At 46.0% G+C, this 14,907-nt stretch overlaps 1 protein-coding gene across 1 annotated transcript in view; it reads left to right on the top strand.

Moving 5' to 3' along the window:
* Positions 1–14,907, top strand: part of LOC137359987 (protein EFR3 homolog B-like) — a 257,272-nt gene that overhangs the window by 108,742 nt on the left and 133,623 nt on the right. The window contains exon 11 of the mRNA XM_068025582.1: positions 7,132–7,243. Within this exon, the coding sequence (XP_067881683.1) occupies positions 7,132–7,243 (112 nt within the window). The remainder of the gene's footprint in view (positions 1–7,131; positions 7,244–14,907) is intronic.

Below are 14,907 nucleotides of genomic sequence, written 5' to 3'. Positions count from 1 at the left end.
CTTCCTACTGTCTTTATATTCCTCAAGGGATTCGTCTGTTCCTAGCCTTCCAGCCCTTACGAATGCTTCCTTTTTCTTTTTGACTAGGCTCACAATATCCTGCGTTATCCAAGGTTCCCAAAACTTGCCAAACTTATCCTTCTTCCTCACAGGAACATGCCGGTCCTGGATTCTAATCAACTGACGTTTGAAAGACTCCCACATGTCAGATGTTGATTTACCCTCAAACAGCCGCCCCCAATCTAAATTCTTCAGTTCCTGCCTAATATTGTTATAATTAGCCTTCCCCCAAGGACTACTCTTATCCTTATCCACAAGTACCTTAAAACTTACGGAATTATGGTCACTGTTCCCGAAATGCTCCCCTACTGAAACTTCGACCACCTGGCCGGGCTCATTCCCCAATACCAGGTCCAGTACGGCCCCATCCCTAGTTGAACTATCTATGTATTGTTTCGAGAAGCCCTCCTGGATGCTCCTTACAAATTCTGCCCCATCGAAGCCCCTAGCACTAAGTGAGTCCCAGTCAATATAGGGGAAGTTAAAATCACCCACCACTACAACCGTGTTACCTTTACATCTTTCCAAAATCTGTCTACATATCTGCTCCTCTACCTCCCGCTGGCTGTTGGGAGGCCTGTAGAAAACCCCCAACATCGTGACTGCACCCTTCCTATTCCTGAGCTCCACCTATATTCCCTCGCTGCATGACCCCTCCGAGGTGTCCTCCCGCAGTGCAGCTGTGATATTCTCCTTAACCACATTCTCCTTAATGCAACTCCCCCACCCCTTTTACATCCCCCTCTATCCCATCTGAAGCTTCGAAATCCTGGAACATTTAGCTGCCAATCCTGTCCTTCCCTCAACCAAGTCTCTGTAATAGCAACAACTTGATAGTTCCAAGTACTAATCCAAGCTCTAAGTTAATCTGCCTTACCTGTTATACTTCTCGTATTGAAACAAATGCACTTCAGACCACCAGTCCCGCTGTGCTCCGTAACATCTCCCTGCCTGCTCTTCCTCTTAGTCTTACTGGCCTTATTTACTAGTTCCCCCTCATTTATTTCACTTGCTGTCCTACTGCTCTGGTTCGCACCCCCCTGCCACACTAGTTTAAACCCTCCCGAGTGACCTCGCAGCCAGGATATTTGTGCCCCTCCCGTTTAGATGCAACCCGTCCTTCTTGTACAGGTCCCATCTGTCCCTGAAGAGATCCCAATGGTCCAGATATCTGAAACCCTCCCTTCTACACCAGCTGTTCAGCCACATGTTTAGCTGCACTATCTTCCTATTTCTAGCTTCACTGGCACATGGCACAGGGAGTAATCCCGAGATTACAACCCTAGAGGTCCTGTCTTTTAACTTTCTGCCGAACTCCCTAAACTCCCCCTGCAGGACCTCGTCACTCTTCCTAACTATGCCATTGGTACCGATGTGTACCACAACCTCTGGCTGTTCACCCTCCCCCTTCAGAATGCCCCCTGTCCATTCAGAGACATCCTTGACCCTGGCACCAGGGAGGCAACATACCATCCTGGAGTCTCTTTCATGTCCACAGAAGCGCCTATCTGTGCCCCTGACTATAGAGTCCCCTATAACTATTGCTCTTCTGCGCTTTGTCCCTCCCTGCTGAACAACAGTGCCAGCCGTGGTGCCACTGCTCTGGCTGCTGCTGTTTTCCCCTGATAGGCCATCCCCCCCAACAGTATCCAAAACGGTATACTTGTTAGAGAGGGGGATAGCCACAGGGGATTCTTGCACTGACTGTCTGCCCCTTCTAGCGGTCACCCATCTATCTGCCTGCACCTTGGGTGTAACCACTTCTCTAAAACTCCTGTCTATGACGCTTTCCGCCACCTGCATGCTCCTAAGTGCATCCAGTTGCCGCTCCAACCGATCCATGTGGTCTGTGAGGAGCTGCAACTGGGTACACTTCCTGCAGATGTAGTCGTCCGGAACGCTGGAAGCATCACGGACTTCCCACATCTCACAGGTGAAGCACTTCACCCCTCTAACTGACATTTCTGGCACTAATTAATAAATTCATTTGAAATAAATAAATACTTATTAAATCCTTACTAAATTGTTATAATTAACAATATGGTCCCTCGTGCTAGATTCCTACTATAAATATTAAATGCTAACTAAATACAGTAATCTCCTCCCTCTGGTTTAGTTACTCTACTTATTAATAAGTTAATTAGGGTTTTAATCAATTTTTATCCATGTTTTATTTTCAAATTCAGTAAAAATTCCCTACCAGCCAATCAGGTCACAGCTTTCCTGTGACATCACTTTCAGTTTTTTTTTACCAGAGATATGTTTTTTTATACTTCCCGGTCTGGAACTCCACCCTCCAAGTCTTCTCCCTGGATGCAGGCCACAAAACCCCGAGGTAAGTTTTTTTATACTTACCGGTCTGGAACTCTGCCCTCCGAGTCTTCTCCTAGTCAGCTGTGCTCTTTGGAAGCTCTCTGCTCCCCTCACTCTGAGGACAGGTAGGAAATGAAAGGAGCTCCTCACTCCCTCCTCACCGAACATCCTCAGTTACCAAACTTCCACTACAGCACTCTAATGCAACCCAAGTCAGCACTCCAGCACAAACAAAGTCAGCACTGTAAGATGGCTCACTTTTATACTGACTGACTCTCGCCCCTGAAAACTGGTTTAAGCCAATTCTCTAATTAACAAGGTGCAGCTGCAAGCAGAGCCTGAGTGAACCCTGTTTAAAGCTGGTCTAAAACTCACCTTCTCCAACCCTAACAGCAACTGTTAAGTTAATCTGCTGAATAAAAGACAGATTAGATTTAAGATAAAATTAACCCTTAATTATCCTCAGTTACCAAACTTCCACTATCGCACTCTAATGCAACCACGTCAGCACTCCAGTGCAAACAAAAACTAGGTCCAGTACCGCCCCTTCTCTTGTAGGACTTTTTACGTACTGGCTCAAAAAGCTCTCCTGTATGCATTTTAAGAATTCCGCCCCCTTTAAATCTTTTGCACTAAGACTATCCCAGGACTGGAGAATTGCTAATGTTGTCCCCGTGTTTAAGAAGGGTAGCAGGGAAAATCCAGGTAATTATAGACCGGTGAGCCTGACGTCAGTGGTAGGGAAGCTGCTGGAGAAGATACTGAGGGATAGGATCTAAATGGGCAGAAAATTGGAAGAAAATGGGCTTATCAGTGATAGGCAACATGGTTTTGTGCAGGGAAGGTCATGTCTTACCAACTTAATAGAATTCTTTGAGCAAAGTTGATTGATGAGGGAAGGGCTGTAGATGTCATATACATGGACTTCAGTAAGGCGTTTGATAAGGTTCCCCATGGTAGGCTGATGGAGAAAGTGAAGTCGCATGGGGTCCAGGGTGTACTAGCTAGATGGATAAAGAACTGGCTGGGCAACAGGAGACAGAGAGTAGCAGTGGAAGGGAGTTTCTCAAAATGGAGACGTGTGACCAGTGGTGTTGCACAGGGATCCGTGCTGGGACCACTGTTGTTTGTGATATACATAAATGATTTGGAGGAAAGTATAGGTGGTCTGATTAGCAAGTTTGCAGACGACACTAAGATTGGTGGAGTAGCAGATAGTGAAGGGGACTGTCAGAGAATACAGCAGAATATAGAAAGATTGGAGAGTTGGGCAGAGAAATGGCAGATGGAGTTCAATCAGGGCAAATGCGAGGTGATGCATTTTGGAAGATCCAATTCAAGAGTGAACTATACAGTAAATGGAAAAGTCCTGGGGAAAATTGATGTACAGAGAGATTTGGGTGTTCAGGTCCATTGCTCCCTGAAGGTGGCAATGCAGGTCAGTAGAGTGGTCAAGAAGGCATACGGCATGCTTTCCTTCATCGGGGTATTGAGTACAAGAGTTGGCAGGTCATGTTACAGTTGTATAAGACTTTGGTTCGGCCACATTTGGAATACTGCGTGCAGTTCTGGTCGCCACATTACCAAAAGGATGTGGATGCTTTGGAGAGGGTGCAGAGGAGGTTCACCAGGATGTTGCCTGGTATGGAGGGCGCGAGCTATGAAGAGAGGTTGAGTAGATTAGGATTATTTTCATTAGAAAAATGGAGGTTGAGGGGGGACCAGATTGAGGTGTACAAAATCATGAGAGGTATAGACAGGGTGGATAGCAAGAAGCTTTTTCCCAGAATGGGGGATTCAATTACTCGGGGTCACGAGTTCAAAGTGAGAGGGGAAACGTTTAGGGGGGGATATGCGTGGAAAGTTCTTTACGCAGAGGGTGGTGGGTGCCTGGAACGCTTTGCCAGCGGAGGTGGTAGACGCAGGCACAATAGCGTCTTTTGAGATGTATCTAGAGAGATGCATGAATGGGCAGGAAGCAAAGAGATACAGACCCTTAGAAAATAGGCGACATGTTTAGATAGAGGATCTGGATCGACGCAGGCTTGGAGGGCCGAAGGGCCTGTTCCTGTGCTGTAATTTTCTTTGTTCTTTGTTCTTGATATTAGGTAAGTTGAAATCCCCTACTATTATTACCCTATTATTTTTACACCTGTCTGAGATTTGCCTACATATCTGCTCCTCTATCTCTCCCTGACTGTTTGGAGGCCTGCAGTACACGCCCAACCAAGTGATAGCCCCCTTTTTGTTCTTAGGTTCTACCTATATTGCCTCATTTGAGGAACCTTCTAAGATATCATCCCTCCTTCCTGCAGTAATTGACTCCTTGATCAACAGTGCAATGCCACCTCTTTTATCCCCGACCCTGTCAAGCCTGAAGATTCTGTACCCTGGAATATTGAGTTGCCAGTCCTGCCCCTCCCTCAGCTGTGTCTCTGTGATAGCAATAATATTATAATCCCATGTGCTAATCAATGCCCTCAATTCATCTGCCTTATTAGTAAGACTGCTTGCATTAAAGTAAATGAAATCAAGCCTTGCATTTTTCACTTGTGCCTTAACAGGTCTATATTTGCTCTGCCTTCAAGGCTGACTCAGTTTCTCTTCTATATTTGGCTGTGCCTCTGCCCCTACTGTACCTTCACTCTGTATCCCATCCCCCTGCCAAATTAGTTTAACGCCGCCCCCGCCACCCCCCCCCCCCCCCCAACAGCACTAGCAAACCTCCCAGCAAGGATGTTGGTCCCATTCTGGTTCAGTTGCAACCCGTCCAACTTGTACAGATCCCACCTTTGCCAGAAACAGACCCAGTGATCCAGGAACCTAAAGTCCTCCCTCCTGCACCATCTCCACAGCCACGCATTCATCTGCTCTATCCTCCTATTCCTATACTCGCTAACATGTGGCACAGGGAGTAATCCAGAGATTACAACCTTTGAGGTCCTGCTTTTTAATCTGCTACCTGGCTCCCTGAAATCTTTTTGCAGGACCTCATCCCTCTTTCTACCTATGTCATTGGTACCAATGTGTATCATGACCTCTGGCTGCTCCCCCTCCCCCTTCAGAATGTCCTGCAGCCACTCCCTGACATCCTTGACCCTAGCACCAAGAAGGCAACATACATCCTGGAGGAATCCCCTATCACTATAGCTCTTCCACCCCTTTTCCTCCCCTGATGTACAGCAGAGGCCTCTGTGGTGCCACGAACTTGGCTGTTGCTCCTTTCCCCTGGGAGGTCACCCCCCCCCCCCAACAACATTATCCAAAGCGGTATATCTGTTTGAGAGGGGGATGGCCACAGGGGACTCCTGCACTACCTGCCTGTGCCTACTACTCCACCTGGTGGTCACCCATCCCTTTTCTGCCTGTGCAGCCATTACCTGCAGTGTGACCACCTCGCTAAATGTGCTATCCATGATGTTCTCAGCATCACGGATGCTCCACGGTGAATCCACCCGCAGCTCCAGCTCCGTAATGCGGGTAGTCAGTAGATGCAGATGGATACACTTCCTGCACACATGGTTGTCAGGGACACTGGACGCGTCCCTGATTTCCCACATAGCGCAGGAGGAGCATATCATGGGGCTGAGTTGTCCTGTCATGACTTACCCTTAGATTAATTAATTACTGCCTTAATTAAAAAATACTGATTACACTAGGGGCCTTTTTCTACCTACTACAATCTAAAGTCCTTAATAAGTTACACTGAATTTAAAAAAACACTTCAGTAGTACTAACCTTATTACTCGTGGGTTTTTATCAACAAAAAATCTTTCCCCTTATTTTTTTAAACTATTTAAATGCACTAACAGCTGCTACTCACCCAACCAATCACCTTGCAGATTTCCCGTGATGTCACTGTAAGTTTTTTTTCGAGTGTCAGCGTGCGCCGAGAGAGAGAGCAGGTCCGCCAGCCGCCGCTGCTCCTGTCTTCAGATAAGTGAGGGCCTCGAGCCCTGCGCTCTCTTTTACAGCTGCCGCTCTGGATCAGCTTCTGCCCAGCTCCGCCAGCCACCGCCGCTCCTGTCTTCAGGTTAGTGGTGAAGGCTGGGTCATTGAATATTTTTAAGGCGGGAGTAGATAGATTCTTGTTAGGCAAGGGAATCAAACATTATCAGGGGTAGATGGGAGTGTGAAATTCGAGACGCACAGATCAGCCATGATCTTATTGAACCAAGGGGAAAAGGGCCTTCCTGTCCACTTGATCTACACCCTTCATAATTTTATACACTTCAATTAGGTCTCCCCTCAGCCTTCTCTGTTTCAAAGAAAACAACCCTAGCCGATCCAATCTCTCCTCATAACTAAAATTCTCCAGTCCAGGCAACATCCCCGTAAATCTCCTCTGTACCCTCTCCCGTGCAATCACATCTTTAAAGTGCGGTGACCAGAACTGCACGTAATACTCCAGTTGTGGACTAACCCGTGTTTTATACAGTTTCAGCATAACCTCCCGGCTCTTATATTCTGTGCTTTGGTTAATAAAGGCAAGTATCTCTTATGCCTTCTTAACCACCTTATCTACCTGTCCAGCCACCTTCAGGGATCTGTGGACATGCACACCAAGGCGCCTCTGTTCCTTTACATTTCTCAATATCCTACCATTTATTGTTATTTGCTTGCCTTGTTAGCCTTCCCCAAATGCATTACTCACACTTCTGGCGGTGCACTGTGATTGTCACTGATGGTACATTGCCCTAAATTGCTGCTGTGTCTGTTCACCATTTCCTGTTACTTGCCTTTCTCCTTTTCCTTCAGGTGCTTTTGCCAACACTTTGCCTGCCTATCAAAGGTCAGAAGTCATGTTGTTTATCATGGGAAAAGTTCCGCTGCCTGCAGTTCATCAGGCTCTAGATGTCGGAAAACCAGGGTGAGCAAATCTATTCTGCACTGTGCCACTTTCTGGTGACACTTTGCACTCCCAACAAAGCATATTCTCCACAGTTAGTGAGGGCTTTCCATCCACTGATTCATGAGCTACAATATACTTGCTGTTCACAAGCATTTAGTTAGGTTCAGAATATGAGATTTTGGAAAAGTGTAAACATTGTTAGTATGTGGAGTGAATCTGGCCTGTAGTGGAGCTGGTGCTAAATGGGTGGAACTGTGTGGGAGAGGCAGGGACACAGGGATCTGTCTGCCCTGCTATTCATACTAAAATAAAAGCAAAATACTGCAGATGCTGGGTCACTGACCTGAAACGTTAACTCTGCTTCTCTTTTCACAGATGCTGCCAGACCTGCTGAGTGGTTCCAGCATTTCTTGTTTTTATTCCTGCTGTTCATACTGTTGTGAAATGACTGAGTCCATATTAGCTGCTGTAATATCCGTACATTAGCTCATGACACCAGCCATGTCGAGGTGACTGAGATGTGGAGAGTGTGAGTGGACTTCAGGAGGGTGAAAGGCTTTCAGTGTGGATTGGTGCTGTGTATTTAAGATTATTGTCATAGTTTTTGCCCACATTTGCAGATGATATAAAATTTGGAAAAATTGTGAACTGTGAGGAGGATAGTGTAGAACTTCAAAAGGCCATAGACAAGTCGGTGGAATGGGCAGACAGGTGGCAGATGAAGGTCAATGCAGAGAAATGTGAAGTGATTCATTTTGGTAGGAAGAACATGGAGAGACAATATAAAATAAAGGGTACAATTCTAAAGAGGGTGCAAGATCAGAGGGACCTGCGTGTATATGTGCATAAGTCATTGAATGTGGAAGGACAGGTTGAGAGAGCTGTTAATAAAGCATACAGTATCCAGAGCTTTATTAATAGGGGCAGAGTACAAGAGCAAGGAAGTTATATTGAACTTGGATAAGACACTTGTTCAGCCTAAGCTGGACTATTGCATCCAGTTTTGGGCGCCGCACTATAGGAAAGACATGAGGGCATTGGAGAAAGTACAGAAAAGATTCACAAGAATGGTTCCAGGGATGAGGAATTTCAGTTATGAAGGTAGATTGAAGAAATTAGGACTGTTTTCCTTGGAGAAGAGAAGGCTGAGAGGTGATTTGATAGAGGTATTCAAAATCATGAGGGGTCTGGACAGAGTAGATAGAGAGAAACTGTTCCCACTTGTGAAAGGATCGAGAACGAGAGGGCACAGATTTAAAATATTTAGTAAGAGAATAGTAAAAGTATTTGGTAAAAGAAGCAAAAGTGATATGAGGAAAAACTTTTTCATGCAGCGAGTGGTTAAGGTCTGGAATGTGCTGCCTGAGAACGTGGTGGAGGCAGGTTCAATTGAAGCATTCAGAAGGGAATTGGACAGTTATATGAAAAGGAAGAATGTGCAGGGTTATGGGGTGAAGACAGGGGAATGGAACTGAGGGAATTGCTCTTTCGGAGAGCCGGTGTGGATGCGATGGGCCGAATGGCCTCCTTCTGCACTGTAACGATTCTGAAATTCTGTGACAGTACCTTGATATATTTAAGAGCAATCGAAGAGCAACTCTGTCCTGGGCTCAACTATTTCTGCACAACATTTCTCGAAAAGACGGAAAGCACAGGAGGTGTAGCAGTGACAGCAGTGCAATAGGACATTCATTCTTTCCTTACATAACAGTGACTATACGTAGTGACTATATGTTGGAGGGATTCATTATGTGGGAAGTACTTTGGGACATTTCTGACAGATATGACAGAGTGCCACCTAGGTAGGTCTCCCTTTCACCTGCAAAGAACAGTCCAAACTGCAGCATGGGTGAGGCACAGCCATTCAACAGGCACGGTAGCCGAATGTGTGCTGATAGTCCTAACATGCTGTTCTTTGATACTGGATGTTTGGAAAGAGTTGTTTTCAACACTGCCCTTTCAATGCTAAAAAAATGCTTAAGCTCTGTTAAATGTGACAGCATGGGATATCTGGGAATTAATGGGAACAGGGAGTGACTAATTCGCCCGAAATGCTGTGCTGTGGGGCTACTGACACAGAGACACAGACAGAGGCCCTGCACATTCTCTTTCCAGGTGCTGAACGACCCACTACATATTTCCTGCATTTTTAAAAACCTATTTTGAAGACATGAATGTGGTACACAAAAATAAACCCCAGTGTTGCCCAGTGGGAAGGGGGGGTTTGGGTCGGACACCCGTTTTAACACCCCACCCAACTTTACAATGCATTGACTTGCTGCCAGGCAAATTAGATTAAAATATGGGCTTTAGTGTCAAAAGACTTCTCTCTCCATCAGAGACTGCATTTGAATCAGAAGGTCATGGATTCGAGTCCTACTCTAAAAACTTGAGCTCCAAAATCAAGGCTGACACTCTGGTGCGGGAGTGGGCAGTGTACTTTTGGAGGGTCAGTATTGAGGGAGTGCTGCACTGTCGGAGGGTCAGTACTGAGGGTGTGTTGCACTGTCCGAGGGGTAGTGCTGAGGGAGCACTGCACTGTTGGAGGGGCAGTGCTGAGGAAGCGCTGCACTGTTGGAGGGTCAGTACTGAGTGCGCACTGCACTGTCGGAGGATCAGTACTGACGGGCGGTGCACTGTTGGAGGGTTAGTACTGAAGGAGCACTGCATTGTCGGAGAGCCAGTACTGAGGGAGTGCTGCATTGTCGGAGGGGCAGCACTGAGTGAGTGCTGCACTGTCGGAGGGTCAGTACTGAGTGGGCGGTGCACTGTTGGAGGGTCGGTACTGAGGGAGCGCTTCACTGTCGGAGGGGCAGCACTGAGTGAGTACTGCACTGTCGGAGGGTCAGTATTGAGGGAGTGCTGCACAGTCAGAGGGTCAGTACTGAGGGAGAGCTGTACTATCGAAGAGTCAGTACTGAGTGGACAGTGTACTGTCAGAGGGTCAGTACTGAGTGGGGGATGCACAGTAGGAGGATCAGTACTTAGGGTGTGCTGCGCTGTCAGAGGGTCCGTACTAAGGGAGCGCTGTATTGTTGCGGCGGGGTGGGGAGGGGGGGGTGGGAAGTGGTACCGAGGGAGCGCTGCACTGTCGGAGGTGCCCTTTTTCGGGTGTGATGTTAAACCAAGACCTCCTCTGTCCTCTCAGGTGGATGTAAAAGATCCTATGGCAGTATTTCAAAGAAGTACAGCAGAGTTCTGCCCAGAGTCCTGGCCGGGTGGCACAGTGGCGCAATGGTTAGCACCGCAGCCTCACAGCTCCAGTGACCCGGGTTCAATTCCGGGTACAACCTGTGTGGAGTTTGCAAGTTCTCTCTGTGTCTGCGTGGGTTTCCTCCGGGTACTCCGGTTTCCTCCCACATGCCAAAGACTTGCAGGTTGATAGGTTAATTGGCCATTAGCAATTGCCCCTAGTATAGGTAGGTGGTAGGGAAATATAGGGACAGGTGGGGATGTGGTAGGAATATGGAATTAGTGTAGGATTAGTATAAATGGGTGGTTGATGGTCGGCACAGACTCGGTGGGCCGAAGGCCCTGTTTCAGTGCTGTATCTCTAATCTAAACTAAAACTAAACAATATTTGTCCCTCAACCAACACCACTGGAATTGCTTATCTGACCATTGTCACATTGTTGTTTGTGGTATCTTGATGTGTGCAAATTAGTTGCTGGATTTCCTACATTACAACAGTTACTACCAATGTACTTCCTTGGCTGTAAAATGCTTTGGGATGTTCTGAGTTCATGAAAGGCTCGATATAAATGCAAGTCTTTTTTCTCAGCTTCTGAACCATTTGTAAAGCTGCTGTGTCCAGCAGAGGGAGCCATGTGTCGCAATATCTCAGGCCTGAGCACAGGTTGACTTCAGATCCAGAGATTTCACTGTATTGTGCTCACAGTGTAGATCATTAGAACAGTCAGGGGCCGAATTTTGCAGTCAATGGCAGAACAATAGTACTCATCGCTGATCTTGAAGAAAGTTGCCCATATAGATCTAGCAATCACTGTGACATGGTTTTCACCTCTCCCGACAACAGTTTAAATATGGCGCCAAGTCAGAGGATCTCTTGGCATGCAGCAACAGTGATGTCATCAAGCAGGTAAGCTGCCAATCCCATTGAAGTATTCTCACCAACAACAAACCAGGAAATTAAAAGCCCTTTCAATTTAATTTTCCAGATAGTGAAATAAATTATTACGATTGGCTTTAGATGGAACCTAAAATATCAATGTAAACAAACTTCAAAAAAAATTTAATAGAATTTTTAATCATTGTGGAGAAATTTGTCATCCCACAAATATAAAATTAGCTTTTCAGGGCCAGTGAGGGTGTTTAACAGTCATTATGAAGTTAGTAAGCTGTTAAAACCCAGTTACAGCTCATTTAGCAAGGTGTAACTTTTTCAAAGGTTTTTACAGCAAGACTAGCAGCATAAGAGTGGAAGTTCCCATCAATTCAATTGATTTCCATTGACTGTAATCTGGGGGTGTCTCAACAGTGCACCCCCTGGAGAAGCATAGAATCACTGACAGCAATGTGAGGTAGTACATTTTGGTAGGATGAATAGTGAGGCCACACCTGGAAGGTGCAAGTCTAGGTAGGGTGGAGAAACAAAGGATCTCAGAGTACAAATACACCAATCACTAAAAGTTGTGCCACAGGTTAGCAAGGCCATAAAAAAAGCACTAGGCTTTATTTCTCAAGGAATAGCACTGAAAAATAGGAAAATTATGCTAAACTTGTATCGAACCTTGGTTAGACCACACTCAGAGTACTGCCTGCATTTCTGGTTGCCATATTATAAAAAGTATAGAGAGGTACTGGAGAGGGTGCAAAGAAGATTTACAATGATGATACCAGAAATGTGTTGGTATACATATCAGGAAAGGATGAACAGGTTTGGTCTCTTTTCTCTTGAAACAATAAGGCTGAGGGGTCATAGAGTTATAGAGTTATACAGCACAGAAACAGGCCCTTCGGCCCATTGTGTCCATGCCAGCCATCAAGCACCGATCTATTCTAAGCCCAATTTCCTGTTTCAAGTGCTCATCTAAATACTTCTTAAATGTTGTGAGGGTTTCTGCCTCTACCACCCCTTCAGGCAGTGTGTTCCAGATTCCAACCACCCTCTGGGTGATCAGGTTTTTCCTCAAATCGCCTCGAAACCTCCTGCTCCTTACCTTAAATCTATGCCCCCTGGTTTTTGACACCTCCACTAAGGGAAAAAGTTTCTTCCTATCTACCCTGTCGATGCCCCTCATAATTTTGTATACCTCGATCAGGTCTCCCTTCAGCCTTCTCTGCTCTAAGGAAAACAACCCTAGCCTATCAAGTCTCTGTTCATAACTGAAATGCTCCAGCCCAAACAACATCCTGGTGAATCTCCTCTGCACCCTCTCCAGTGTAATCACATCCTTCCCATAGTGAGGCGACCAGAACTGTACACAGTACTCCAGCTGTGGCCTAACTAGAGTTTTATACAGCTCCATCATAACCTCCCTGCTCTTATATTCTATGCCTTGGCTAATAAAAGCAAGTATCCCGTATGCCTTCAAAACCACCTTATCTACCTGTGCTGCTGCCTTCAGTAATCTATGGACAAGTACACCAAGGTCCCTCTGACCTTCTGTATTTCCTAGGGTCCTACCACCCATTGTATATTCCCTAGCCATGTTAGTCCTCCCAAAATGCATCACCTCACACTTCTCAGGATTAAATTCCATTTGCCACAGCTCCGCCCATCTTACCAGGCCATCTATATTGTCCTGTAATCTAAGGCTTTGCTCCTCACTATTTACGACACCTCCAATTTTCGTGTCATCTGCGAACTTACTGATCATACCTTCTATATTCATGTCTAAATCATTAATGTACACTACAAACAGCAAGGGTCCCAGCACCGATCCCTGCGGTACAGCACTGGTCAGAGGCTTCCAATCGCAAAAACAGCCCTCGACCATCACCCTCTGCCTCCTGCCACTGAGCCAATTTTGGATCCACTTTGCCAAATTGCCCTGGATCCCATGGGCTCTTAACTTCTTCACCAATCTCCCATGCGGGACCTTATAAAAAGCGTTACTGAAGTCCATGTAGACTACATCAACTGCCTTACCCTCATCTACACATCTAGTCACCTCCTCGAAAAATTCAATCCAGTTTTTTAGACATGATCTTCCCCTGACAAAGCCATGCTGACTATCCTTGATTAATCTCTGCCTCTCCAAGTGGAGATTAATCCTGTCCCTCAGAATGTTTTCCAATGGTTTCCCTACCACTGATGTTAGACTCACTGGCCTGTAATTACCTGGTTTATCCCTGCTACCCTTCTTGAATAATGGTAGCACATTCACTGTCCTCCAGTCCTCTGGTACCTCTCGTGTGGCCAGAGAGGATTTGAAAATTTGTGTCAGAGCCCCTGCTATCTCCTCCCTTGCCTCACTTAACAGCCTGGGATACATCTCATCTGAGCCAGCGTATTTATCCACTTCTAAGCCCGCTAAAACTGCTAATACCTCATCCCTTTCAATGCTAATATGTTCAAGTATATCACAATCCCCCTCCCTGATCTCTACACCTACAACGTCCTTTCCCATAGTGAACACCGATGAAAAGTAATCATTTAAAACTTCACCTACGTCCTCCGGCTCCACAAACAGATTGCCACTTTGGTCCCTAATGGGCCCTACTCTTTCCCTAGTTAGCCTCTTGTCCTTAATATACTGATAAAACGCCTTGGGATTTTCCTTTATCTTGCCCACCAGTGTTTTTTCATGCCACCTCTTCGCTCTCCTAATTACTTTTTTTAAGTACCCCCCTACATTTTCTATACCCCTCTAGGGCCTCCGCTGTTTTCAGCCCTCTGAATCTGCCATAAGCCTCCTTTTCTTTCCTTATCCAATCCTGTATATCCCTTGACATCCAGGGTTCCCTGGACTTGTTGGTCTTAACCTTCATCTTTACGGGAACATATTGGCCCTGAACTCTCACTATTTCCTTTTTGAATGGCTTCCACTGGTCTGATGAAGACTTTCCTACAAGTAGCTGCTCCCAGTCCACTTTGGCCGGATCCTGTTTTATCATATTTAAATCGGCCTTCCCCCAATCTGGTACCTTTATTTCTGATCCATCTTTGTCCTTTTCCATAACTACCTTAAATCATACAGAGTTATGGTCACTATCCCCAAAATGCTCCCCCACTGACACTTCTACCACTTGACCGGCTTCATTGCCTAAGATTAAGTCCAGTACTGCCCCTTCTCTTGTAGGACTTTCTACATACTGGCTCAAAAAGCTCTCCTGTATGCATTTTAAGAATTTCGTCCTCTTCAAGCCTTTTGCACTAAGACTATCCCAGTTAATATTGGAGAAGTTGACATCCCCTACCATTATTACCCTATTATTTTTACACCTCTCTGAGATTTGCTGACATATCTGCTCCTCTATCTCTCCCTGACTGTTTGGAGGCCTTTAGTAAACTCCCAGCCAAGTGATTGCCCCCTTTTTGTTTTTAAGTTCTACTCACATGGCCTCATTTGAGGAACCTTCGAAGATATCATCCCTCCTTACTGCAGTAATTGACTCCTTGATCAATAGTGCAATATCACCTCCTCTTTTATACCCCCCTGTCACACCTGTAGATTCTGTATCCTGGAATATTGAGCTGCCAGTCCTGCCCTTCCCTT

The sequence above is a fragment of the Heterodontus francisci genome, unplaced genomic scaffold (genome assembly GCF_036365525.1).
Source record: "Heterodontus francisci isolate sHetFra1 unplaced genomic scaffold, sHetFra1.hap1 HAP1_SCAFFOLD_410, whole genome shotgun sequence".
NCBI classification, from domain to species: Eukaryota; Metazoa; Chordata; class Chondrichthyes; order Heterodontiformes; family Heterodontidae; genus Heterodontus; species Heterodontus francisci.
This window is presented reverse-complemented; position numbering and strand designations above follow the sequence as displayed.